Genomic DNA, 27,900 nt, shown 5'->3' with positions numbered 1-27,900 from the left:
CTTAGAGATTAGGTCGGAGATGAACCTATGTAACCCTAATTGATCATATGTTGCTGTGAAACTCTATTACTTATTAATGATATTCTAGTTTTCATTCAATTCAATTGTTCTTACTGCTTTTTATATCCTGATCAAATATAAACATGATTTTGTGAGATCGAATGACTACTGACCATAGCTTTCGACTTAGACCTAATTGAATTGTTCTAATAAACATGGTTAGTCTAGGAATGGATAATCGTTTGTTAGTGATATTAGGTTAACGTGCTTAAACCTTTGATGATTATTAGACCACCTAAGGAATTAGGGGCTGTAGTTTAAAAAGAGGGTCCTAACTCAAGGGATTGATTAGGGCTAATTTGTTAACTATCGTGAAACTAGAGAATCATTAGTAATAATAGGTGCAGTAACCAATTAGGGGAAACATAGAGGATTCGAAGACCTGATCTCATCTCTCTCCTATTTTCTTAATCAAATCTTTACTATTTTATTTGATTTCTTAAAATCAAACCAAATCTACTGCCTAGTGGCAAAACAAAATAAACTTTTATACATCCTACTTTTATAACGAAATTGAATTATTGAAGTTAAAAACAGTCCTCGTGGGATCGATATTTTTACTACTTCGATAGTATTTGGTGCACTTGCCAGAGATCTATCACTCGCAGTGGCGAGCGATTCTGCTCGCAGTGGCGAGCGATTCTGCTCGCAGTGGCGAGCGATGACAGTAGGCTCGAGCAGAATCCTAAAAATCTCAACTTTTCATCTATTCTCATGTTTCTAAACATCAAACTACTTCTAATAACATTTCTATGGGATATTTAAGGTCTGTTCATGATTCTCTCCTCAATTCTACAGTTCTTCATCATCTAATCATCAAAATCGCTCATAAACCCTAATCCTCTTAATCTCACAAACTCTCCCCAACTTGTTAGATGTAATCTAATGATTTAACAACTTAATATTAATGCAAGATAGTCTCACCCTCACCTTAATATGCAGAAATCGCAGCTTCCTCTCTCCTTGGTTCTTCTCTTCTCTTTTCTCCTCTTTTCCTCCAAAACTGAACGTACGTTGTAAACTATTCTCTCAACCTAGCTTCCTCTATTTATATCCTTTTTATTCTTTCTAAATCTATTTTGGACCCAACAACTTATTCTTCTTTCTATTCTAACCCCCAATTCTACTTACACTAATAATTCTCATATTCTAATAAATAATAGAATAATGTCACATAATAAAATACTAACACCTCATATAAATAATTAAATCACATAAATAAATTCTAACTTAATAAAAATAATTAAATAAAAGGAGGGCGTTACAACTCTCCCCAACTTAAAGAATTTTCATCCTCGAAAATTTACCTCATATCAATGATCCTCACTCTCCGTCTGAGTACCAGATAAAGCAAACACCTTCCCACTAGCCTGAGCCTTCTTAGGTTTCTTGCACTGTTGTTATACCTTAATTTTGGACCTAAAAATACTTGTTCAAAATTTTCTTTCATCTTTGATATATGTCTATTATTCTTGAACATTTGCCAATTTGCTATTGTTTACGCTGACATTTCACTCTGCTTTATCTCTCAACTTAGCTTCACAAATCTTTTCAACTGTGTATTTGTCCATGTTTTCTTGCATTTCAAGTCATCCAAAACTGTTTCTTGCATTTCAAGTCATTTGAATTTGTCTCTGATCAATTGCATCTTCCTCTGCATCTTATCTCAATGTTATTTGCAAAATTCATGAAAACGGGTATTTTAGTCATTTCCTGCATTCAAATTCATTTTAGTCCTTGAAAATTGTTTGTGTCTTTTCATGTGATTTGTATAAGTCCTTGTTTCACTCTCATGTTAAAATCCACTTCAAAAAAAAATTACATTTAAAGTCACTTTGAGTCAGTTTAGCCCCTAGGGGCATTTTAGTCATTTCCTGTGTTAAAATTCTTTTTAATCCCTAAAAAATTGTCTCTGAGTCTTTTAATTTGCCTGTATAAGTTCTTGCTTTAATTCCCTGTTAAAAAACCATTTTAAAATTGCATTTGAGTCTTTTTGAGTCGTTTTAGTCCCCAGGGGCATTTTGGTCATTTCACACGAAATTTCGACAGAGAGAGGTTACGTTAAAGTACCTCATTTAGTAGTTGGTTCATTTTAGTCCGTTTTGTTATTTTTAATCGTTTCACTTTACGTTAATTTTCAAATTACTTTTTTTAATCAATTTTAGTTTTAATTGCATTTTAGTCCTCAAAGTCTTGTTATTTGCATTTTGGTCCTTTGTAGTTTGTTATTTTGCAGGTCAAAGTTGGTCAAAGTTGGTTAGGGTCCAAGTGCCACATGGCATCATATCATTGGGCAAGCATCCCTTTCATCACCTATAAAGGTCAAAGTCATGATCAAGGTCAAGACAACTAATTATTCAATCATTTTCACAAAAAATCCACAAAAGTCATAAAACTTTTTCTCTCAATTTTTCCTCCCACTTTCTCTCTTCTAACAAACTTCTTCCACCACCCTAACAAACTTTTACCACCACCTTCAACCTCCACAACCACCATAACAACCTCCATAACCTCCCAAATTCATCACAAATTCACCAACTCCACCAATTTTCACTGACTAACACAAAAACCCTCACAATTAAACCAACACAGTTTCTATAACACCATTTTCGAATCAATTTCACTCAAACCATCAAGAAGTTCGAACTTGAACAAAGGAGAAATGTATGAATCCAACAGAACTACAACACAACACAACGATTAGAAAGAGAAAGTTGAAGTGAAAGAGTAACCATTCATTCATGGCTGAATTAACCGTTTCAAAGTGTAACGAACAACAACAACAAGAAGAAGAAGTCGATCTTTCCTCCGATCTCAAGCACTGGCAAAACCTCACTGATGGCGAACGTAACTTCATCTCTCACGTCCTCGCCTTCTTCGCCGCCTCCGACGGCATCGTCCTCGAAAGTCTTGCGGGTAGATTCATGAAAGAAATCCAAGTCTCCGAAGCACGTGCCTTCTACGGTTTCCAGATTGCAATCGAAAACATCCACTCTGAGATGTACTCTCTTCTCCTTAGAATATATATAAGCGATTCTGCTGAAAAGATTCGCTTATTTCATGCAATTGAAACCATTCCATGTATCGCGAAGAAAGCTGATTCGGCGATGAAATGGATCGATTCAAGCGATTCTTTTGCAGAAAGAATTGTTGCATTTGCTTGTGTTGAAGGAATCTTTTTCTCCGGAAGCTTCTGTGCGATTTTCTGGTTGAAAAAACGTGGTTTAATGCCGGGATTAACCTTCTCAAACGAGCTTATTTCACGTGATGAAGGATTACACTGTGATTTCGCTTGTTTGTTATACTCGCTTCTACGCAAGAAACTAAGTTCAGAGCGTGTGAAAGAAATTGTTTGTGATGCTGTTGAAATTGAAAGGGAGTTTGTGTGCGATGCGCTTCCTTGCGCGTTGGTTGGGATGAATGGGGGTTTGATGAGTACGTATATTGAGTTTGTTGCTGATAGGTTATTGGGTGAGCTTGGTTGTGAAAAGGTTTACAATGTTCAGAATCCGTTCGGTTGGATGGAATTGATTTCGCTTCAGGGGAAGACCAATTTTTTTTGAGAAGCGTGTTGAGGAGTATCAGAAAGCTTCTGTTATGAATAGCTTGAATGGTTTCAGGAAAATCAAATTGGTGGATCCACCTGCTATCCCCAAGGCCCTGGGCTTTGTTCTTGCCCATTGCTACTTCTTTGCTATCTGCACACTACTTCTTGCCAAGTAGGTCTCTGTTTGCCTCAAATTGCTTGGTAAAATTTCTAAAACTTTTCTAGTTGTTTTTCTTGATAATTTTGTTAATTCTTGATGTGTTTTACATGTTAGAATTGCTTAGGAAAATATATGTGTAAAGCGTAATTGATATTGTTACCTTTTTTTTAATTCTTGATAAATGTTTTGTTAAAATATAGATAAAAGTTCCATATGCTTTGTTCCTTTTGATTGTCCCTTGATCATTTTTAGGATTGAATCTCGTTCTTGAAAATGTAAAAAATGTATATATTGTCCTTTGTTAGTTTCAATTTTCTTTGCAAGTTGTTAAAAATGGTTCTTTTTTACTTGCACTTTGTTTGATTTTCTTGCCTATGAAAAACGCTCCAAAAAAATAGGTGCCATGCCTTGTAAATTTGTTCTATCTTTTACTTGTGATTTGGTTAATTTTTCTTGCACTTGAAAATGATTCTAAATGTATGTTATGATGGAATTTTTCTACCCTATGTTTTGATACTTTTCTTGCCTAAAAAAAAAAAATTACTTCAAACATGTGCTTAGCTGCAATTTTCTTGTTCTATGACTTGATCGAAATCCTTGCTTCCAAGGTGTGTGAAATGCCATATGTGAATTTGCCTCTTGTATTTTCAATATTTCTATGCTTACTACCGTTTCAAAATGCCTGAAAAGTCTGTGTGATTTCTACATGTTTCTAGCTACTTTTGTTGGCATCTTTACCATTTCTTTTATGCCACATTCCCATCATTTCACGCATTTTTGTTCACTAACCCCTTTATTTCCATCTTGTGTTTTAGCTTTATTTTCCTTGCCATTTAAATTTTCATGCAAAGGCTTAGAATGTAAAAACCTAGTGATATTTGTACTTTACTTTCATGCAATTTAAATTCTTGCAAGACCATAGCATGTATCTAGGCCAATGATGTAAAGGACAATGGACTCCAAAGATGTACACCGACACAAGCACCGACACATGCACACACATCACATAGATATTTTTAGATGTATGCTTAGGATATGCATGTTTAGATGTATGTTTAGGATTGCATGTTTAGATGAATGTTTAGGATTTACACTTAGAAAAATCAATTTTCCAAAGAAAACTTGAACAACATCACTTGAAAACCTTTTCCAAAAAATATAGGAATCAAAACTCCTTTGCATTTTCTCTTTATTTTCTTAATCAAATTTCAATGAAAATTAATCATACTTGACTCTTTTGCAAAATAACTAAATTCAACCTCACAATTTCACAATCTTATGCCCTTGAGGCCTCTCTCTCTCATTCTTCAAAATTCCAATTTTCAAACTTAAAATCAACCAACAAAAACAAAAACATTTTTTGGAAGAGAACTACGGCGGATTTGATCCCTTAAACGGGTACGTAGGCAAGGAATCAAAATTCCTTCAATTCGAATAAAACAAAATTTTAATCACATTCTTCTCCCTCAAATTCTTCACTTAGTAAACTCTTAGGTGTAAATATCACTTTCAAATAGCATTTAAAAATAAAGCTCGCGCGTAGAAAGTAAAGACGGTTCCTATAGGATACTATAGTCGTTATGGGTGCCTAACACCTTCCCGTAGCGAAAACAACTCCCGGACCTCGATTCTCAAGGGTTTTTTCTTATTTTTTCCCTTCCCAAGAAAAAATGAGATATCAAAGGTTAAAAAGGTTCAAACGTAATCAATGTTTGATACCCGAAAACCAAGATAAAACAACTGTGAACCCATGTGACCTTCTTCATTGCAATTAAAACACACCACATCATCATGCTTACACTCTATAATAGTATGTCCCTTTCTACCACAACGAAAGCATCGTTTCACCTCTCCAGTACAAGCATTACACTTATGGCCCTTCTCACCACATGTGTAGCAAACAACCTCAACATTAGTATCTTTCTTTCCAGGTTTCCTCTCATCATTCACCCTTTGACTACCTTTATCAGCAGGGGCACTGTAAGGCTTATGACGATTCTGTTGGTTCTTACTCTTCCGCTCATTCCTGATCTTGTAATGGGTTATAGTATCTTCTTCATAAATTCTGCAACTGCTCACCAGCTCGGAAAAATTACGGATCTGCTGATATCAAATGGCCCGCTTGATCTTAGGACGTAAGCCATTCTCAAACTTAATACACTTAGAAAATTCAGCCGTCTCAGCAGTGTAGTGTGGATCAAACTTAGCTAATTCCACGAACTTAGCAGCATACTCAGTCACCGACATTTCACCTTGCTTCAACTCAAGAAAGTCAATCTCTTTCTTCCCGCGAACATCCTCCGGAATGTACCTGTTTAGGAACTCCCTCCTAAACACAGCCCAAGTAACAACCGCATCATCTTGCTCTAAGTTAGGTAGAAGACTCACCCACCAGTCATCAGCTTCCTCAGCTAGCATGTGCGTACCATATCGCACCTTCTGAACTTCACTGCATTGCATAACCCGAAAAATTCTTTCAACTTCTTTGAGCCACGTCTGAGCTCCATCAGGGCCATACCTTCCTTTGAAAGTAGGGGATGATTCCTCAAGAACGTCTCTAACATCCTCACTTTCGCATTAGCACCAGCATTCTGATTAGGCTGTTGCCCCACAGCTTGAGCCACAACTTCCAACACAGCAGCAATCGCAGCATCATTTCTCCCAGCCATTCTAGTTCTCTTATAACAGATGAAATTAGCAGCTTCTAGGTTTCCTCCTCTTCTCTGTACAACACCCAACAATCAAAATAACATAATAATGGTATTCTAACTGTTAAACGACACTACTCGACTCAACTACTTGGCCGGATAGAACGACCTGCTCTGATACCAATTGTAACACCCCGTTTTTCCAACGTAAAAATTTCATAATAAAAATCAGAGTAATTCAACTTTAAACGGAATGTTACACTTCTTAAAAATTCATAAACTGAATAAATAACAATTTATTCTTCAAAATCATTTAACATAAGTAATTCAAAACTTCGCAGCGGAAATTAGTTCAACATAATAAAGGTCTTTGGCACGCAGGCCTCATCATAAAATCACAAAAGTCTTGTTCAACATTTATTCATAAAAATCCATAAGTAATACGTAAGGAATAGAAATAGAAGACATAATCTCATCCCGTTACGTATCAGAGCACCTAAGACACACTTGTGAGGAGTCCACTCACGACCGTAACTAATCCTGGCTACCTGCAAGTTACCCTTACGAAGAGCAACATTTCCAAGCAGAGGGGTGAGATTTCTCAAACAAAAATATTAAGCATATAAATCATATAAAGTACATTCAACAACTTAAACATCTTATAACTCATTAATCATATCTAACAACTTAAACTTCCCTAACTAGTGTCATTATTCTTCCTACATTAGTCATAAACTATCATAACACTAATCGTGAACATCTTCATATATCATCAATTACTAATCTTAAACATCATTATATAACATCAAATAATAGTCACCAACAATCATCACATAGCATCAATATTAATCATAAGCATCAACATGTAATTCACATAAGTATCATTATCAAAACATAGCATTACCGAAAACAACTTCATAATCAAATTCGTAATCAACTACATATATCCACATAATTATAAACATCAACTTATAGCATCCTAAGTACAAGCACAACGTTATCATGTATCGTCATAATTATATTCATAAAACATCACATATCATCATATCATAATTCACGTAACATCTTATCATAAATCATATGACATCATAATCAATCATCAACATAAACATCATAATCATTCGTCTTCATTCATCATAGCACTTCATTAATGACTTATCAACGTGACATCTTGACATCTTAACAACTTGACAACTTGACATCTTAACATCTTAAATCATCTTAAAACCTCTTGATATGCAAATGCATTTGGTACCAATACAGAGCATCAAGCTCCCAACCAACTTATATGAGCGTAAATAGGCTCTTCAGGGCATCAAGCCCCCAACATAGTGAGCAAAAGCTCCAGGGCATCAAGCCCTCACCCATCGTGTGAATGACTAAGCATTCCAGGGCATCAAGCCCTCAACCAACTTATATGAGTATGCAATGGACTCAACTTTCTACAACTTAGACAACTTCATGAACATCTCTTATAATTCCATTAATGTGGACAACTTCTTAGATATTTACAACTTGAACTGACTTATACAACTTCATTAAGATTCAACAGCAACGTAGAGAACATATGAACAATTCACAACATATTATCATCAATGTATGAATCACATTAACTTAAAACACCACAAGTATTCACTTAATGTATTTATATCAACGTCACTTTGCTTATAACATTAATCAAGGTTCAACAGCAACAATCAACAACAAATGCAGCATATAACAGTGCTTGAATATCATATCATCATTAAAGGAATGCATCATATTAACTTAACATCATAAAACATCATAAATAATACTTATAAACCAATACTTCTTTGCTAATAATCACAATCACCTAACTCGGCTTCTGTGCAGCTTTAATCAGTCTAAACAACTCTCATTCTTAATTCTAGGATCACTCATCACTACACGTGCAAAAGGATCGCAAACAAAACGAATTTGGGAAACTAACAGCATTACTCGCAATGGCGAGTGTTCTGCTCGCAGTGGCGAGCATCTGGGCTACTCGCAGTGGCGAGCGATTCTGCTCGCAGTGGCGAGTTCATTGGGTTAGCTCGCAATGGCGAGCGATTCTGCTCGCAGTGGCGAGCGATGACAGTAGGCTCGGGCAGAATCCTAAAAATCTCAACTTTTCATCTATTCTCATGTTTCTAACCATCAAACTACTTCTAATAACATTTCTATGGGATATCTAAGGTCTGTTCATGATTCTCTCCTCAATTCTACAGTTCTTCATCATCTAATCATCAAAATCGCTCATAAACCCTAATCCTCTTAATCTCACAAACTCTCCCCAACTTGTTAGATGTAATCTAATGATTTAACAACTTAATATTAATGCAAGATAGTCTCACCCTCACCTTAATATGCAGAAATCACATCTTTCTCTCTCCTAGGTTCTTCTCTTCTCTTTTCTCCTCTTTTCCTCCAAAACTGAACGTACGTTGTAAACTATTCTCTCAACCTAGCTTCATCTATTTATATCCTTTCTATTCTTTCTAAATCTATTTTCGGCCCAACAACTTATTCTTCTTTCTATTCTAACCCCCAATTCTACTTACACTAATAATTCTCATATTCTAATAAATAATAGAATAATGCCACATAATAAAATACTAACACCTCATATAAATAATTAAATCACATAAATAAATTCTAACTTAATAAAAATAATTAAATAAAAGGAGGGCGTTACATTGATCACTTCCTCCAAGTTGGCTACTCACTATTTACCTCAAAAATGACCACCATTTACCGCAAGTGACTAGAGACTATTGAAGAAAAAAAAAAGAAGAGAAATAGAGGGAGAGAGTGAGGAGGGGGAGAAAGTGATATGGTGTGAGGGAATAGGGAATTGACACGCGCCCAGGCCAGTGGTGCATGACTTAAGTCACGCAGAACTCATAAGGTGCGTGAGTTAAGTCACACAGCGTGACTTAACTCACGCAAGGGTATAACTGAAAATCATGCTGGGCGCGAGTAAAATGTGCTGGGAGAAGAGCAGAATTCAGATATTTGCTATACAGAAAAGTGGAAAATTGTCCTGCATATGTCAATTGTATAGATTACTTATTAAGCAAGGCACTGCAATGCATACCCCCAAAAACAACGAAAGAGTGGGCAAGCTTTGGATATCTGGCCCGTTTTATAAATATTACGCGGCCTTAAAGTTACTCTAAGACAAATTCCACTAATAAAGCACATATGTAGATATGATCAATACTCTGGAAAATTGGATCAATTAAATGGGGTAATTAGAAAATGCAAGATAGGAAGATATGAAGGATTTCTCCACAGAAAATGCAAGATACATATTTCTTATATTGTGCTAGGCAATGCACTAATGTAAGCCATGAATTGGCATGCATATATGTTATAATTAGATTGAGTTTGAGAAGAAATTATGTGGTTGGCTTAATTGGCTAAGCTTGACAACAAATCTTAATATGTATTGAATATCCAAATAATTGATAAACATAAAGACTACGGTTGCCATGAACTGACAGACATATAGGCCATAATTAGATGGAGTTTTTGAAGAAATTATGTGGCTGGATTAAATGTATTGGCTAAACTTGACAACAAATCTTAAAATGTATTGAGTATCCAAATCAATGATAGACATATAGATTATGGTTGCCTTAAAGTTGATAGTAAACTGTGGTAGCTTATATGATCATTTGATTCGAAAACACAGATTGTTACTTGTTCAATTCTGATGTGCAATTCACTACTGAAATTTTTTTGCGTACAACTAATTGAAATACATAACAGCAATCCACGCCGTCAAACAAAAGTTCATTCTTTATTTTTTACTTAGTTTCAGCATGGAGGTTGCTATATTTTCATAGAATACATGAAAAGAGATTATAGTAGATTGAATCACATAGTTTCTAACCATTCTTGAAAACTTAGAGATAAATCAACATATTTTACAGCATAAATGTGATGCAGTAAATCTGCAAGTGCACGGTTTCAAACCAATTTTGAAGACTTGGAGGAAAATCAACATATTTTACAGCATAAATGCCATAGTAAATATTTGAGTTTCATGAAAATTTGAGTTACAAACATCACTCAAATACATCTGCCAGTGCCTCCAGAATTTTATTACAACTGTGTTCATACATTAATACAAAAGCATAATGAGTGAGTCCAATTTTGATGATGTAAAGTTTGATTCAAAACCTTCTTACTTTCAAATTCTGCCTCTTTGAAATTATCCAGCTGGCTTAAGAACGTGAAAAGCACGACCTTTGTCACTGCCATGACAACATGGACAAAAGAAATCAATTTCTGCATTGATATACAAAAAATATTATGGAATTTGTTCAATCAAAATCGGTAGAAGAAAATGTATATGACTATAACCTAAAAGTATAAAAAAATTAAATTGTAGTCATTTTAGCTTTCTCCCAGAATAATAGTATCCAAATTGAACACAACATAACAATAGAAAAGCAGTTGGAGTCGATAACTTCAAAGTATATTTTATGTAAATGAATCTGACCTGTCTAAGTATTAAGTTTTAACTTCCATATTTTACTTTGATTTTATGTAAATGGAAACCAATCAGAATTAAGTGCACTCTAACATCATACCCTATAACAAAGAGTACTCCACAAAGATTCTTGACTGAGATCTTCTGATAAAGGTCAACGTAATTAACCCTATAAGTAATTTTTGGTTTTAGTTATTCTAAGAGAAAAATTTAGTATAATTAATTAATTACACTGGATACTTAGAAACAAAGGCTTCTTTTCTAAGGTTACCTACAATCCGAATGAAAACAATGGTGAAAATCAGATTACCTAGTGAGTAAAGAAAAATTGGTCCAGTTCAGAGGAAAACCAAAAAATAAAAAAATAATCTAAGATTCTGAGTGTAAATCTTCATCATCCAATAAACTTAATAGTATAGCATATGCAGAAAAAGAACCATTGAACTGCATTAGCATTATAGGGATATATTATTAGTTAGTATAAAAAGATGACAGTTAAGCAAAACCATATTAATCCTTCACATCTTTGCATTTTTATCACATTCAAGTTCAAACTAAACTAACTGCATTGCAAAAGCTAAACCAGAAAAATTGTGCTCAATAAGTTAAATGCACATTTACCTTGAACAATCTATGATTTCAACCTTTACTGAGGGTGAGTTTTGAAGCAAAAAGTTCAAAGTTCCAATAGGTATGGATGAATGTGTCCACATTTTTACTCTAAGTGACTTCAAATTACACAAGGAATGGAACTCAACCTTCAATAAATCAAGAACTGCGGAGAGAACCTAATCAATGAAGGATGATTGTGAATCAGAATCAATTTAATGCAAGTCCACTAAAATAGAAAAGGAAGCATTCTAAGAAAATAATAAAAAGTGAAAATTAAATATGAACTAACTAATAATTCCACAAATCAAACTTGAACGAAAGTACCTGTAGAACAATATGGTTGATTGTCAACGATTTGATATTAGCAAGTTCAACCAGCCATTTAAGAAGAACCAGAGAGTTACTGGCAGCATCAATACGCCGGCCTATGCCTGCATCAATCATTACATGCTTGACAGAAGAGAGATTGCTCTCTATCCCACGTAGTTTCAGATCAGGAATATCCCCTGAACAAACAAAGACAAGGGAGCAAAGACTTGGAGTAGATAACTCAATTTTGTCATATTCATTGTGCATTTCTATAGTTAAATCATCAAGTGTAGCACTTGATATGCAGAGGTTTTGTGCACCAAGAACTCTACAGTACCGAATAGTCAAACTATTCAAACTGCTAAATGCCGAAAAAGGGTCAACACGACCATCATTGCCAACAGGAAAGATGAATGACCGAAGAGACAAGGTGGCTAATGCTGGCAAATCAAGTGAACTAGGAAATAATGTTCCCATATAATTTGTAGGGTGAATAAGAGCCAGTTTAAGAGAAGTTAAAGTGCGACATGAAAATAAGCAAGTTGGAAATTGTTGAATATCAAATATGAGATTGATACTTAATTGTTGGACATTGTGTGAAACAGCATATTTGACCATCCGTTGGAGTAGACGGGTCTGCACAGTACGGGTCCGCACACATTCATCGCGCTGAATATCAAGAGCATGCAATGGTGTTTTTGCATTACGACGAGACAAAATACGAGACACGAATTTATTGAAATTTGCCATACTCGTAAAGTTTGAAGTCTTTAATATAAGGATAGGAAGATGTTTCCAAAGATTGTTCCATCTTTTGGAGAGAATGCAAGTTTGAACAGCGCATTCGGCGTCCAAAAAAGAGAGTATGACAAGAATAACACAATCGGGTAAATCACTGAGGCGGTCTTCTTTTACATCGTCGCTGTATTTTCTTCTTCCTCGTTTCATTGTTTGTTTCATAACCTGTGAGTGAGTTAGAAGTGATTTAAAAGAAATCGAAGGGAAAGGGAAAATAAATGCCTCAATGGTTGGAATTGAATCTCTTGATCTTCCTATTAATTATTTCTGAATTCATTTCCACAAAATAAGCAATCTAATGAAAAAAAAATCCAACAGAAATCATCTTCAGTTCACTACTAACTAGGTTAAAAAATCAAAACCCTAGAATGTGTTATTTCATGAAAAATGAAACATTAATTGGGAACATGTTGAACTGATGAAAACTAATAAGGTTAAAAAAAGAAAAGCATAAAATGAATGTGTAATTTGAATGAAGCAAACGAGACACTTACCTTTACACCGTTGGAATCAGATAGCGAAGAAGAAGCCTTGTTCCATTGTTACACTGTCGATGGGTTTTGGAGAGAGAGAGAGGTGAGAGTTAATCGCTATTTATTATCGACGTGTTTTTTTCTTTTTGGCATTTCACCTGTCTTTTTTTTTTTTTTTTTAGGGAAGCATTCAACCTGTCTATTTATCTATTACTCCCTCCATCTCTAAATAATAGTCGTTTAAGGTTGATGCACGATTATTAAGGAAATGATTAATTGTGCTGGTTTTGATGGTAAAATTAGTTTAATTTACTAAAACACCCTTATTAATTGTAGTTAGTGGAGTAGTTAAGTTGGATAAAGTTCAATAAATAAAGGTATTATAATGGAAAATAATAATAAATGTTACATTGGTATTCTAAAGCGATAATTATTTTGACAAAAAGAAAAATGGGTACGGAGACAATTATTGAGAGACGGAGGGAGTATCTCACTATATTTATTTTTATCTTTATTTTACTAGAAAAAAAATGCTAACCCATATTTTTAACCCACGTTTTAACCCATATTTTTCAACACACTCTTTTTTATTCGTTTAAATTCACGCGTGTTCTACTAAATCATATAGGGTCCTGTGAATTTGTTGGGACCTATGCAAATTTTAACCAATCAAAAACAGTGTGTTAAAATGTGTGTTGCTAGCATTTCCCTTGAATATACTAAATGTTAAACAGTCTACGCTCATTTTATATATAAAAGTTTTTAAGTCTCACAACTTTTTGGAGCAAAAAATATTGTTGCAAATTTTATTTCTAATTTTTTTTTTTAAAAAAAAATTAACCTATATCTTATCATATAGATGAAAGTTCTCAAGTTTTTTGACAATTTTTTTTCTATGATATTTTTGTGATGACGGAGCATCATATGATATTTTTTGCTATGTTTTTAGTATCTTTCGTTGCAATTGAAGACAAATAAGATGAGAATTATATGAGTTGGCAATGGTTTGGGGAACACATTGTATTGTTTTCACTCGAGTCGTTGTAATTCACTTTTATCCTAGATCATGCGACTCCATAGGTGTTTTTAGTGTTTTGTAGTGAGAAATCATGTAAACCGGAAAATCAAGACATCACATGAAGGATCAAAGATATGAAATTGAAAACCAATGATTCTTAGAAGTTTTTTGAAAACAATTAATTCAAAAGCGAAGAAAATACATTTCAAATTTCTAGGAGTTTCCAGACGGAATAACAATCGAAAACGAGATGAAAACACAATAAATCGCACAGGAGAGGCTGCCAGATGTGCTCATGCGCCTGACATATGCAAAATAAATACCGCAAATCAAACCACATTGCGTGCTTGAATGAAAAGTTGGCCCAAGTACAACCAAACCATACGCTGTTTTTTGTAGTTTCGGTTTGGATTGGTTCGGTTTGTGGTTTTTTTTATTGGGTTGGTAAATTTTGAACACCCTTAGATAATATAGACAGATAAATCAACTCAAGTGGATTCAACCCTAGTCAATCCTAACAAATGAGCATCAATGACAACCAAAATCCAGTGAACTAGTGTACTAGCACGAAACTAGGTTGCAAAAAAAGGTGATGCGTGAACAAAGTTCAACGAATTAATTACTGAATCGAGTCTCGAACTATTTTCGAGTTGGTTCAGTTCATTGTCATCCCTAACATCAGAGTATCTTTCCATGGAACGCTTAGTTTTTTAATGACCAAATTCTTCGCTTGAAAATTGGTATTAATTGATTTTCACACACAAGTTCGATTGGTGTCATGTTGTTGGTGATCACATCAACTCTCTCTAACTATAGTTGCTTGGTTTTTTAGCACCTTATCTCTAAATGAAACAAATTCTTGTGTTTTTTTTTTTCTGCTCTTTTTGATTTCATTCAGTTAATCGATTTCCACTTTTTTCCATCACACATGTATTTATATTTAGGAAAATGCTACTTCATGTGAAGCATTACTCGTGAATTCATCCTGAGAGAAAAACTGTCATATTTTGATTGGATAATAATAATTTGATTCCCATGCATTCCGCCCAACAACAACTTCTTATTGGTCTTTTTTTCTTGCAATCACTTCGTGAGTGCATGCCTCGCATTATATAGCACTGCTGTTATATTTGTCTACTTTCAAAGACAGCGACGAATATATTTAAAAAAAAACCAGCGGATAGAGTTTTTTTGATACAAACCTTAATGTTAGCCTCTCTATATTTTTGGCCGCGCCTGTACTCTCTCTATCTCTCTCAAACCATAAAATTACTTGAAAGTTTTCTTAAAAAAGTGAAATCTACAATCATTCATCCATTCAAAGTTTTCTTAAAAACACAGAATAGAATATTTGAGGGGTCATATACAAATTAAAACGAAGAAAAATATAATAACAGCGTCTGTCCAAATTGCAATTGGTTGGTAAAGGTAAGTCTCGTAGCTTATACTTTATTATTTGAAAATATTTGTGTTTGGAATTTTCTGCTATGCGGTTTGTCATTGCAAATTGTGAATTTTGTTGGTTTTACTTTGTTATGTTATTAGGGTTCAACTTCTTAACATTAACATCATTAATCTCTATTTAACTGCTGTTACGGCGCGCCACTGCTTTCGCAAAATGAATTTCCCTCCATCGCCATCCAATGCGTCACCATCATCAGTATTCCTCCCTGACGAACTCATCGTTGAAGTGCTATCATGGCTTACCGTAAAACAACTTATGCGACTGAAGTGTGTGAGTAAGTCATGGAAGTCCCTCATCGCCGAACCCACCTTTGACAAATTGCATCTTAATCATTTTGCACAAAACACGGACCTCACACTTGTATCTCATGAGTGGAATGAAGACAATGAAACCATGTCCTTCACTGTTCTTTGTTTGCTTGAGAACCCTCCAATCATTATCAATCTTCCTGGAGATCCTTACTATCAACTAGACAAGGACATTATCATTGGTTCCTGCAATGGATTGCTCTGCTTGCTTGGGTGTTAGTGGATATTCATTCGTTAAGAAAAGAGAGTTGTTGTGGCTTTGTTTTTGGAACCCAACCATAAGGAAATTATCGGAAAAAGTATATTTCTATCCTAATTACAATGCTACAATAGATTTTGGTTATAATAATTCAACTGACACTTATATGGTGGTGGAATTCCTTCGGGAGAACACAAAGATAAGAGTATTCACTTTAGGTAGAAATGTTTGGAGAAATATTCGAAATCCCTGTGTTGCTCATCATCAAGTTGTTAATGATGTTGTGCATCTTGGTGGTAGTGTTACTTGGTTGGCAATTCGCAATTACTCCACTTTACGTTACAATTGGAAGGATATTACTATTGAGCAATTTGAGATTATTTCACTTCATTTGGACACTAAGATACATACTCGTTTGTCTCCTCCTCAGGGTTTCATTGAAGTGCCAATTGTTGCCCCGAATCTAAGCGTGTTAAAGGACTGTCTCTGTTTTTCTCATGATTTCAAACAAACTCATTTTGTAATATGATTGATGAAGGAATTTGGAGTTAAAGAGTCTTGGACTCAGTTCCTTAAAACTAGTTATCATAATCTTCAAATAGGTGATCATGTTTATGTTGACTTTAATATGGTGCCATTATGCCTTTCGGAAGAGAATGATACACTATTATTGAGAAACAATCGCGGAAACCAAGCAATTCTCTATAATTGGAGAGATAGTAGAGCAGAAAGAGTCCAGAATTTTTCGCGCTCAAATGCTAGGGTTTATGTTGAAAGCTTGGTTTCGTTTTGTTGAAAGTAAGTTCCTCTTCAGCTATTTACTTGTTTGAATTTGATTTACTTGTGTGATCATTTTTTAATGATGGCTCTGATTTGATTCTATTGTTGAATTAATTATGATGTATTGCCTATTGTAAACGGGTTGACAATCTCTGAATCTATTGTATATGTTTTCCTCTTATATTCAATATTATAACCTATAAGTTAGATGATGAATTTTCTTTAATGGGATCCATATTTAAACGAAACTTATATATAAGGATAGTATGCTAGAGTTAAGGATAGTAACAACATTATAAACGAAACTTTAGCATTATATAGTACTCAACATGGGAGGTGAAAGCTGGAAACTATTAAATGAGCAAGTATTAATTTCATTCACTTCTAAATTTTGTTGCAGATAGTATGCACAACGAGTTATCCTATTTCCAATTTTAGAGCTTGAAGTATAAAGATATTGCTATAGAATCTAATCTTTAATAACATATTCCTCATGTTACTTGTGGTGTAGGCTTGTATGATGACAGCAAGCTTGAAGGTTGTTGCAGCTTACTTCAACGTTGATCAGTTCCTCGACAAGAAAAGATTTCAGCTCACATTTTTTCTATTTCTTTCATTAGGATTATTTATGTCTAGATATTATGTTAGATGGTTCAGTTTATTCAAACTTTTTTTTTGAAGGAGATGGTTCAGTTTATTCAAACTTGTTCTTAATTTATCTTGGATTCATGCTATATTTGGAGATAAGACAACTTAAATATGACTCTAATGTACAACTTAATTCATCTATTTGATTATATGCTTCATGAAACATTAAACTAGGGTATTCTCTAATCTTAGTTGTTGTTGCGCTTACGTTAGAACTGTAATCTATAATGATGGCATTCTTATTCTTCTCGGGTGTCAAAATCATTTTTGAAGTTGCAAGCATTATGGCTTGTGTTCCTCTTTGAGATCTCTCTTTGTTTCTCTGCTTTTTGGTTTATTTGCAATTTTGCAGATCTAATAATGATCATCTTCTTGTATAAATAATTGATCATCATTTGTTTAATCATTCCTTAATTTTCATATTATGATTCTTCAATGAATTATAGTTTCCCTTTCATTTCTTAAATTCCACTTTGGTATCAATTACACAATTTTCACCTGAGGCCTGAATCTTATTTTTAGCTATTACTAGTTTTATGAATCCGGAACCACAATTCCATGACCTGCTGGTTGATTTTGCCAATCCTACTGCATAATGAAGAATCTGCTGCCAATCCTACTGCATACGCTGCAATCAAAAGCAAACATGCTCTGTCCAAATATTGTGATACCCTTTTCTAATAATTGCCAATCCTACTGCTCATCATGTGTTATACGAACATGATCTTTAAGTTTTTCTTAGATATTTATGTGGTTGTATTTAGGGATGATCTGTTTTGTGCCTGCATTGCTTGTCCTTTGCTTCCCTTAGACTAGAGATTGTTAACATGTTAATCCATAATTAGAATAATAATTGGTTAGAAAGGGATATGAGTTGGTTAGGATAAATTACGAGCTGTTTTGAAAAACCAGTTTATTAGTTAACATTTATTTCTTACCTAGCAAGTATGTCTATAAATAAGTTGTAAGTCACCACTTTCATTCTCTAATGAATTTGTTACAACATAGCATATTTTATCTCTGATTTTTCATCATCAATCTTTCATCCACCATTCTTTATCTATTTTACTTGCACCGTAAGAAATTGAATGTTGTGCTAATAAAGATGATATTTTGATCTATCATGAACTTGGTTTTAACATAACACGAACATGCAAATTTAGCCTTTTTTCTTTTGAATGACAAATGAGTATAGTTAGAATTATGCGAGGATGAAGATCGCACCTTCGACCTTCTTAAAACTCCATTTTTTTACTCTCAAATCAATGACCAAATCAGCCTTTTATCCTCTTCTGTGAATTTTTATCTGCATTGTTACATTTTTAAAATTACTCAACCTCACAAATTGTAGTAGTCTTTGTAATTGTGAAAATAAAAAGTATGAGCTTCTAGGTTTCGACAAACCACACAAACTCGGTTGGTAGATATATCAATTTTTCTTCTTTTTTTTGCCAGCAAATTTGTTTACATGAGTATAAAATTTACAAAGTCCAGTGTAAGAAGGGAAACGGTAATTATATACGACAATAGACATAAGAGTATGCTTAAACAAGAGCAACAGTAAGGCATCAGCGAGGAACAATAGTAGGAATGATATCACTGACAAGATCACTTCCTGACACATATGAGGGCATGTGTTGTTGATCCTTTCTTGTCAATCCTGATGTTGTTGTTGATGATGATGAAGATGAGGGTGCCATTTTACTAGAATTATCAAAAGAAACATCCGATAAACTAATTTCAGTTTCAGGTACCAAGGAAATAATGTCTTCCAGTTCTCTCACCACATCTAACATTGATGGTCTCTCCTCTGGATGGTCATGACAGCAACTGAGGGCCAGAGCTAAGAACTTGTCTGAGCATTCAGATGGATACTCGCCCATTCTGTTATCTATAATGGAATCTATTACGCCAGATCGACAAGCCAGATTAACCTGATATAAAATATATTGTATACCATAATAGACATAAGAGTATGTTTAAGCAGTAGTATTTCTTTCAACTTGGTAGGAAAATGAAGAGTGTTGTTGGACGATGCCGACTTAGTCTCTCAAGTTAACGAAATTTTAAAATGGTTTATGAATTTGAAAATTCTCAATCACATGCCAGTAAAATAACTAATATAATCAACGGTTTTCAATTTCAAGGACTAGTTTGGAATATTATAAATTTCTGAGATTAAATTTGGAGTATCTTACAATTATAGAGACTAAATTGATGATTTATTTGAAAATAAATTAGACATATACAAGAATACAAATGTAACCTTTTTTTATAGATAAAAATTTAGAATAGGAGAGGCACGTCCATGTAAAGTTAACGAGAATCGCTAACCTCACTATGGATTTACTATGGAATTACGCATAACTTACTCATATCTTAACGAGATCATGGACTTGAACCCAAGTCACAACATATGTGAGTAGAAGTTTTATTATCTTAATATACGGAAAAAAGGTGTAAAAAAATAAAAATGTACCTCACGGACAATGTTTTTCCCACGTGATATTGCATGCATGCCGGTCAAAAGCTCCAAAAACACAATTCCTAGGCTGTATACATCACTTTTATCAGTTAACTTATGAGTCATCATATATTCTGGGTCCAGGTAACCCTGCAGGAAAATTACAAATTAGTTAGTATATTCAAACCTAATATTCATATTTCTAATTGGACAAAAAAGACTACAAGCGTGTGTCAGAACTCTTTGTAAACACCATTATAAGGATAAGCTAATAAAATTGTCAAAACTGCATAAAAGGTATCAGTCGAATGATTTAGAAGTGAATAACCAGCTGTTAAATCCCTAGGATCAAACAATTTGTTTCTTGAAATTAACAAAAAATATCGATCAGTTTAGGAACTTAAAGTCTTCAACATTGGAATTGAAATCATTCCTAAATTTTCTTTAGCAAACTTACCGGTGTTCCCTTCACAACTGTTGACACATGTACATTTCCCTCTTCATCTGAGTATGGTGCAAGTCGTGACAATCCAAAATCAGCAACTTTAGCTGTAAACTTTGAGTCTAGGAGTATGTTGGCGGCTTTAATATCTCTGTGGTATACAGGAGGATTAGCCTCTGTATGCAGATATAGTATGCCTTTGGCTGCATCCTTTGCTATCCGTAATCTCATGAAAAAACTTAGGCCATCGTTGCAATTTTTACTTTTACCTGCCAAATATATCCATTTTTAGTTGTAAATATTGAGTAACTTAATTTTTTTCGTGAAAATTGAAGTTACATTTGTACTTTAATGTTATTCTCCCTCAACAGACATAGTAAATGCATATCAAACATAAAATACTAACAGTTGAGGTGTCCCAAGAATTCATATTTGAAATGCTTATAAAAATTCAAACATTAATCGAGGAGATATTCAACTTTGCACGAGCATAAACAATTTGTTGGCAAGAAAAACCCAAAATTGAGAGCAGAAAACAAGAATATGAAAATGGTAAAGAGTCCATTTGCACAACCAACATAAAGGAACCAATATCTATCTAAATATGGAGTAATATATGACATTTCTAATTTCAATACTAAAATTCCTATGATTCCTTACCAGAAATCCATTCCCTTAAGGTGCCATTGGGCATGAATTCATAAACCAGCATCTGAACCAAGAAAAATAGTATATGAGATGATATTATGGTCTGGTATGGAATTGTTTAATAATTATGCATAGTAGAACAAATTTTTTTTTCTCGTTTTCTTTTAGCTTCTTCAATAATATTAGTTGCAATATGATATACATAATATTATAAGCTTAGCTATAGGTTATATACCTGCTCTCCTTCTTCGTTACAGTAACCAATTAGTGAGACAAGATTTCGATGATGTAACCTTGATAAAAGCTCGATCTCAGTTAAGAACTCTTTTTGTCCTTGTAATGAATTTTCACCTGCTCGCTTAACGGCAACAACTGTTTCATCAGATAAAATGCCCTTATAGACATTTCCATAACCTCCTTCACCAACTTTAGTTGAGATATCAAACTTGTTAGTAGCATGAGTCAACTCTTTCAAAGTGAATGATTTCACACCATCTATATTGATATATATATCAGAGGCTGCAAAAAGAGATATCGATTTAAATCTGTGTTTTTTCAAAGATTAATCAAATTGACATTATCATAAGAATGCATTAAAATACTTACACATACGTTTCCTGGAAATCAAGTGCCGGTATTTCATATTTCTTCTAAAAAGTAGGAGATTGAGAATGATTATTACAGATATTACTAAAATACTAGCAACAGCTGCTATTATAATCGCAACTTTTATGCCTTTTTTTCTTTTTCCCCCCTCTGTATTAATAGTCACTATAACAATAAAATAAAAGTTATATCAGAGAAACTCAATAAAGGGAATACATTATATTAACTAAATCTCAATACTAAAATGTTGAGATTTGAGAACTTACTATTTGGAAGAGTGACATTCAGGAGTTCATATGGTCCAAAAAAGTCTGTGCGATTAAATTCCCATGACGCAAAGATGCTACCAATCTCACTTATGTTGAATGTGAGAGAATCATTGGATGAAGGAAAAAACTTTAAATACATTCTAAGACGAGGACCCTTTTCCCATTCATAAGAATCTATTGATAACTGATAAAGGCTTAGGTTTAAGGACGCTGTTATGTATGATTCAAAACTAGTTATATAGGGAGGAAAGTAAGAAAAACTTGGACTTTTAAGCCTATATCCTATTCTTAGAGGTGCTGCACAAAAACAAGGAACTGGGGATGTAGGTGAATATTCAAAGAAATTGTCTACTGGACAAGATTGAATGTTGCAGACAGCGGTTGAGTTTGTAAATTCTAATTCATCTACATCACGTCCTTGGTGAGCACAAAATTGACCAATTCTTTGTATGTTGGACTTTTTGCATACAGGATTGCCAGAAAGCCTTTATGGAAGAAAACAATAAAAAATAAAATGATAAGATATTTATGTAACAAGAAAGGTATAAAAGCTAACAACAATATAGTCGTGGTGACAATAAAAATGAATCATATGAGACTAAAATTAAACATAATGCGGGGAATACTATGCACATAAATTGAACTAGAGAGAGAATTTGATAATATGGTTGCATGGCATATATTACTGAACATATTAATTAGATTACCTTAAGGTAACATTTCTTGGGGGATTCAAATCTCCAAAAATGTCAGAAAGCAAGTTGTTATCAAGATCACTGCAATGGTAAAATTCACTCCATCAGCTTACAACAGTAAATCTTTTCATAAATTTATTATTCAATGCCAAAAATCAATATTCCTGTAATAACTCAGATTTAGAAGTTACATTATAAGTTTCGCCTTCTTGCTAAAGGATATGTTCTGCCATATGGTAGCAGGGACGGACCCAGATAGTAAATTGTTCTCTAGTTTCCTGTTTTTAACACAGTAAGTGAAGAACTGCACCAGACTAAATCTAGCTTGCTGCTCATAAAGAGTTTTTTAATAATTAAAGAAATATTATGTGAGATATAAGTTGATGAGTAAATTCTCACAATCTTTGAAGATGTGGATATACTACACCATGAGGAATTGATCCATTGAGCTTGTTGTGGGAGAGATCACTGCAATAACAAAAAAAAAAATACTACATAAATATTCTAATGAAGATAAGTAAACTAGTTCAATATCGATACAAAGTTTATAAATAAAATTGGCTATTTACATACAAAGTTGTCATATTGTCGGCAAGTTTCTTTGATGGAATAGGTCCAGTGAACTGATTCCAGCTTAGATCCCTAAAACATGAACCAATCACAAATGGGTTTGTATCAAGAACAGAAGTAAATGATTTCATTATCATCTGCACAATAAAGCCACAAGATATACTTAAACATACAAATATGTAAGTTTTTGTATTGAACTGAAATCCGGAATAGCTCCTTGCAGACTGCAATTTCTTAGACTCCTGTCAAATCCATGAGGAAACATTAGCTCAAGTAAAGAACACAAGACCAAATGGCTAAGTCTGATTTGGAGGCTATTTCAAATAACATTTTGACCTATTGTGTGTCTAAATAATATTAATTAAATTTTTGTAACATCCTATGTCAAATGAGAAACGGGGAAAAAAAAAAGGACATAGAGTACTTACAGCTTTACTAGACTCAGAAGATTTTCGAAGGTGGACGGAATTCCATTTCCACTGAAATTATTGTTATCAAGTTGGCTGTAAGGAAACAAGAAAATATCAAAACCATAGACTATACTAAAATCAACAAGAATATATATACAGGCATGCAAAATGATTGGGTGCATAAAAGACTATAATAACTTATTGCTGAAGTAATGCAAGAAGTGAGATTTAAATTTTCAAATCAAAAAAATGATTAATCATTTAACTATTGCATTGCATGATCAAAGAATCAACAAGAATGTTAAACAAAATAAAAAGGATACAATATGATTATTAACATACAGTATTGCCAAACTCTGTAGCTTGGAGAATTCTGGTGGAAGATAGCCAGAAAAATTATTGTTGTCCAAAAGCCTATAAAGTCATGTCAACAAGCAGACACAATTAAAACTTTGTACAAAGGGTCAATTTGGAGATGCATATAGGATGCAACTCTAAAGTTTTAGGATAAAGGACATGTTAAAATTTGGCTTCAAAACTTACAAATGAATAAGGTTGGATACATTTGAAAGTTCGGATGGAAGTTGACCATTGAATGAGTTGTTGTTCATGTGGCTGCAAAGGTAAAAAAAAAAAACAATGAAGCAGATAAATTATTGTTGTCCAACTCAGTGTTTGTTTACGATGCGTTTGGTTTAGAGATGCACTTACATGTGTTTAATAAGGACCAAGTTAGCAAATGATTTTGGCACAGGACCTGACAATTGGTTTTCATCTACTTGGAGTCTATCCAATTTTGTAAGGTTACCAAGCTCATCTGGTAAACTACCAGATAATTTATTTCCACTCAAGAGCCTGCATAGAAAATATGTCTGAATAATAACAATTCATATTACAACAGTGTCTTTAAGACTTGCAGTGTTGTATGAGACATAGCATTTGTAAAATAAAGTCAAAATATTTTCATATATGCTATAAGCTTTTTTCATAAGCTATCTTGGAGAGTTTCTGGAATTAAGTTGAAAACAACTTATCCATAAGCTCTCTCGAACAATCTCACAAGTGCTTATAATTGTTGTCAAAATCCCGATTTAAATCCTAAAATCCAGGATTTTGCGACTTTCTTCACCTTCAACGACTCAAATCCATAGTAGAATCCCAAAATAGACAAAATGCATCGATTTCGATTGCGATTTTACGATTTCTTATAAACTAAGTCATTTATGACTATATACCATTTATAACATATATTTAGTATTAATTTTTTTTGGGTAAAATTAATGGATTTTAATTGCGATTTTACAATTTTCTATATCGATTATACAAAAGTCCTTGAGTAAAATCCTTCAATTTTAATTGCGATTTTACGAGTCCCGATTTTGCTATTCCCTTTCCACCAGAAGTAAAGTCCAGATTTTACAACCTTTCTTACATCATTAGATAAGCTAAAGCAAATCAATGAAATAATATTAATAATTCATCTTCTTTGGTAAGGTTCTTACAAGAGTTCCAATGATGTAATGTGTCCAATTTCCTTTGGTATTGTACCTGTCAGATTGTTCCACATGAAATTCCTTCAAGCATAAAACAATGAAGATATTAGCACAAGCAAACAAAATAGCCTTCTCATACATGCACAAGCAAAATAGCCTTCCACCATGCACACATGTCTTTTCCACCATTAGATCAAAAAGTCAAATTAAATTTCATTTAATTTGATGTTGAGATTTATTGATCCAATGATGAAAACTAGCTTATGCATGATGCAAGACTCGTCTCACTTGTGCACCATAGAATCGTCATACTTTTGTTCAGAAACATATAAAATGAGAAAACTCACATTATCACAAGATGGGAGAGCAGACCAAGCTGCGGTGCTAGAGTTCCCGAGAGGTTCAAAGTCATCAGGTAGCTTAAGTAAAATTCAATAGCAAAACAATTTAGAAAGTTAGTGTTAACCATTAGAATACTATAGACTGACGTTGTAAAGTTATTTTACACATACATTCAATGATGTGTTGCCACATCATTTAATGAATATGAAAAATAGTTGATGCATGTGTAAAATAGTTGTACACTGGCAAATGAAACTAATATAAAAAAAAATAAAATTGAATTGAGGTGAAATACAAAACAAAAGGAAAAAAGAATGATAAAATAGCCATACAGCTCTCGAATATGAAAGTAACCATCATGGAAGTAACCATCATCACCCTTCTTATCAAAACAACAAACTCCAGTCCAGTTTGCTGCACATGGATCACCCTTATTCCAGTTCCTCAGTTTGTCACTGGGATCAATCAAACTCTTTTTGATGTCTATCAGTGCTTTTACTGCATACATACCAAAATTAGAACAAATATAATTTGACTTTAAAAACTTCAAATACCAAATCAAATTGCATGAAAGTAGCATAGGAAAAAAAATGAAGAAAACACAGTATCTTATTCTCTCTAAAGCTTATAATTGCCAAGAAGGGTTTTAAAAAAAATTGATCCGAGCAACGACATTACATGAATTGGTTTTGCGGCAACAAAAATTGATTTTGTAAAATCGATTCTGTCTAAAAGTTAGTTGACCAAAGTCAAGAAGTGGATGATAAAATGGGGGAAAAAGAAAATAGTAATTTTGTGGAATGGAAAATCAACATATAAGAGCCCGTAATGAAAGGTGACTTATACAAAAATTGTTTCAAACCAAGCAAGGATCCGGTAAAAAGAGCTGGTGATGAAAGGTGAGTTATGTAAGAAATGTTTCACATTGAATAATGACCCAGTAAAAAGAGCCGATGATGAAAAATGAGTTATGTAAGAATAGTTTCACGGCGAGTTAGGACCCGATAAAAAGAGCCGATGATGAAAGGTGAATTAAGTAAGAATAGTTTCACAGCGGGCAAGGATCCGGTAAAAAGAGCCGGTGAAGAAAGGTGAGTTGTATAAAAATAGTTTCACACCAAGACATGGTAAAAAGTGTAGCCAGTGATGAAAGGGTGAGTTACAGTAATCGAGTTATGTTTAATGATTGCATGCATGTTTGTATGTATCTAAATAGAAATATACATATCTTCCGCACTTTGAGACTAAAAATGAATTTTAGAGGCAAAGGATCCAAATTCTAGCTTCAAATTAGAATCAATTATGAAGTCAAGATCAATTCTACTCGAGCACAATCAAATCAAAATCAATTATACACCTACAAAAGTGAAGTCAAACATGCACAATAGATTTTTTATGTCTTTGCCACTGTGGTTGAGCTGCATTTGGCAGTGATTCTCCAAACAACACCAAGGGTTGTGAAAACCTTCGTTAAGATAACAAACCTCTCCCTAATTTTTCAACTAGAACTGAAATTTAAATCATAAATTCTAAAATCACAGGACAGAAAAAACAAAATGAACCAGAAAGATTCAGAATGTTATAAGCTCTTCTAATACAACAAATCACCTTCTAAAGGATCTGTTTTTTCTGAGGCTGCCATGAGGGTGATGACACAAAATGACACAACCAAGGCATATCCATGAACTCTTAGAGCCCACATCACAATATTCCCTAGAAATCAACCAAATAAAGCATTAATATAAATAAAATGCATTGAATCATAGTAAGGAACAATTTTCAGTTATATATACATACATACATCATACAATTCAGACAAAAACTGAATGAGCAACAGTGAAAACTAAATTAACAGAAAGGTATGTAACAGTTGTTAATTGCTGCTTAAGTAAACTAATTAAAAGTCTCACCGCAGAAGGTAGCTTATGATGAATGAAATGTCAAAAAATGTTGAAAGTATTGCAATGTAAATCTGCGGGGAACTTATTATAGCTAAATCATTCTCTTCACCAAGATTCACACATTATATGATAACTAATTCATGATAACCATCTATTTATAATGCTTATCCTTTTTTTTTTTTTTAGAAATATATATATATATATATATATATATATATATATATATATATATATATATATATATATATAATGCTTATCATTATCAAAAAATATATAATGCTTATCCTTTATTTTATGTATCAGTGATAAGTGACTTGCTTTAAGATTAGACAAATTAATAAATGTACTCGTGAGTTTAACTCGATTGGTAGGGACAACACATAATATATATATATATATATATATATATATATATATATATATATATATAGATCCGAGATTCAAACTCGGGCACCACAAAAAAAAAAAATTAATAAATAAGTGTTAAATATTTGTATTTTTTTTTTGAGAGAAGGTGTTAAATATTTGTAGGCT

General features: G+C 33.4%; 3 protein-coding genes and 2 pseudogenes across 6 annotated transcripts; 2 read left to right on the top strand and 3 right to left on the bottom strand.

Annotated features, from left to right (window-relative positions):
* The first annotated feature begins 2,801 nt into the window (after nucleotides 1-2,801).
* LOC146904843 (ribonucleoside-diphosphate reductase small chain-like) lies at nucleotides 2,802-3,783 on the top strand (annotated as a pseudogene).
* Nucleotides 3,784-5,876: 2,093 nt separating this feature from the next.
* Nucleotides 5,877-6,436, bottom strand: LOC146904842 (uncharacterized). Its single transcript, XM_085728380.1, has 2 exons — nucleotides 6,330-6,436; nucleotides 5,877-6,216 (listed from the first exon to the last, which is right to left on the bottom strand). The coding sequence occupies exons 1-2, from the start codon at nucleotides 6,434-6,436 to the stop codon at nucleotides 5,877-5,879; spliced, it is 447 nt and encodes a 148-aa protein (XP_085584506.1).
* A 3,834-nt stretch (nucleotides 6,437-10,270) lies between these two features.
* LOC146904841 (F-box/LRR-repeat protein At3g26922-like) lies at nucleotides 10,271-13,231 on the bottom strand. Of its 2 annotated transcripts, XM_085728077.1 has the most exons (4): nucleotides 13,130-13,231; nucleotides 11,853-12,800; nucleotides 11,538-11,704; nucleotides 10,271-10,711 (listed from the first exon to the last, which is right to left on the bottom strand). In XM_085728077.1, exons 2-4 carry the CDS (start codon nucleotides 12,795-12,797, stop codon nucleotides 10,705-10,707), a joined length of 1,119 nt encoding a protein of 372 aa, XP_085584203.1. In that variant the 5' UTR covers nucleotides 12,798-12,800; nucleotides 13,130-13,231; the 3' UTR covers nucleotides 10,271-10,704. The 2 variants fall into 2 exon arrangements, with proteins under 2 accessions (XP_085584203.1, XP_085584204.1); XM_085728078.1 differs by lacking the exon at nucleotides 10,271-10,711 and having other exon boundaries at nucleotides 11,534-11,704.
* Nucleotides 13,232-15,744: 2,513 nt separating this feature from the next.
* LOC146904840 (F-box/kelch-repeat protein At3g06240-like) lies at nucleotides 15,745-16,894 on the top strand (annotated as a pseudogene).
* Nucleotides 16,895-18,959: 2,065 nt separating this feature from the next.
* Nucleotides 18,960-27,494, bottom strand: LOC146904839 (putative LRR receptor-like serine/threonine-protein kinase At1g06840). Of its 3 annotated transcripts, none has more exons than XM_085730960.1 (21): nucleotides 27,376-27,494; nucleotides 27,074-27,178; nucleotides 25,798-25,963; nucleotides 25,471-25,542; nucleotides 25,133-25,204; nucleotides 24,342-24,485; nucleotides 24,174-24,245; nucleotides 23,973-24,044; nucleotides 23,649-23,723; nucleotides 23,394-23,462; nucleotides 23,224-23,292; nucleotides 23,050-23,118; nucleotides 22,842-22,928; nucleotides 22,663-22,731; nucleotides 21,953-22,440; nucleotides 21,687-21,851; nucleotides 21,316-21,599; nucleotides 21,093-21,144; nucleotides 20,448-20,701; nucleotides 20,006-20,140; nucleotides 18,960-19,460 (listed from the first exon to the last, which is right to left on the bottom strand). In XM_085730960.1, exons 2-21 carry the CDS (start codon nucleotides 27,165-27,167, stop codon nucleotides 19,095-19,097), a joined length of 2,874 nt encoding a protein of 957 aa, XP_085587086.1. In that variant the 5' UTR covers nucleotides 27,168-27,178; nucleotides 27,376-27,494; the 3' UTR covers nucleotides 18,960-19,094. The 3 variants fall into 3 exon arrangements, with proteins under 3 accessions (XP_085587086.1, XP_085587087.1, XP_085587088.1); XM_085730961.1 differs by having other exon boundaries at nucleotides 21,693-21,851; XM_085730962.1 differs by having other exon boundaries at nucleotides 25,179-25,204.
* Nucleotides 27,495-27,900: the final 406 nt, after the last annotated feature.

Source organism: Medicago sativa, chromosome 7 (assembly GCF_051527215.1).
Source record: "Medicago sativa cultivar Bolivia chromosome 7, Bolivia_mono, whole genome shotgun sequence".
NCBI lineage: Eukaryota > Viridiplantae > Streptophyta > Magnoliopsida > Fabales > Fabaceae > Medicago > Medicago sativa.
Note: the sequence above shows the minus strand (reverse complement) of the source record. Positions and strands in the feature narration are given on the sequence as shown.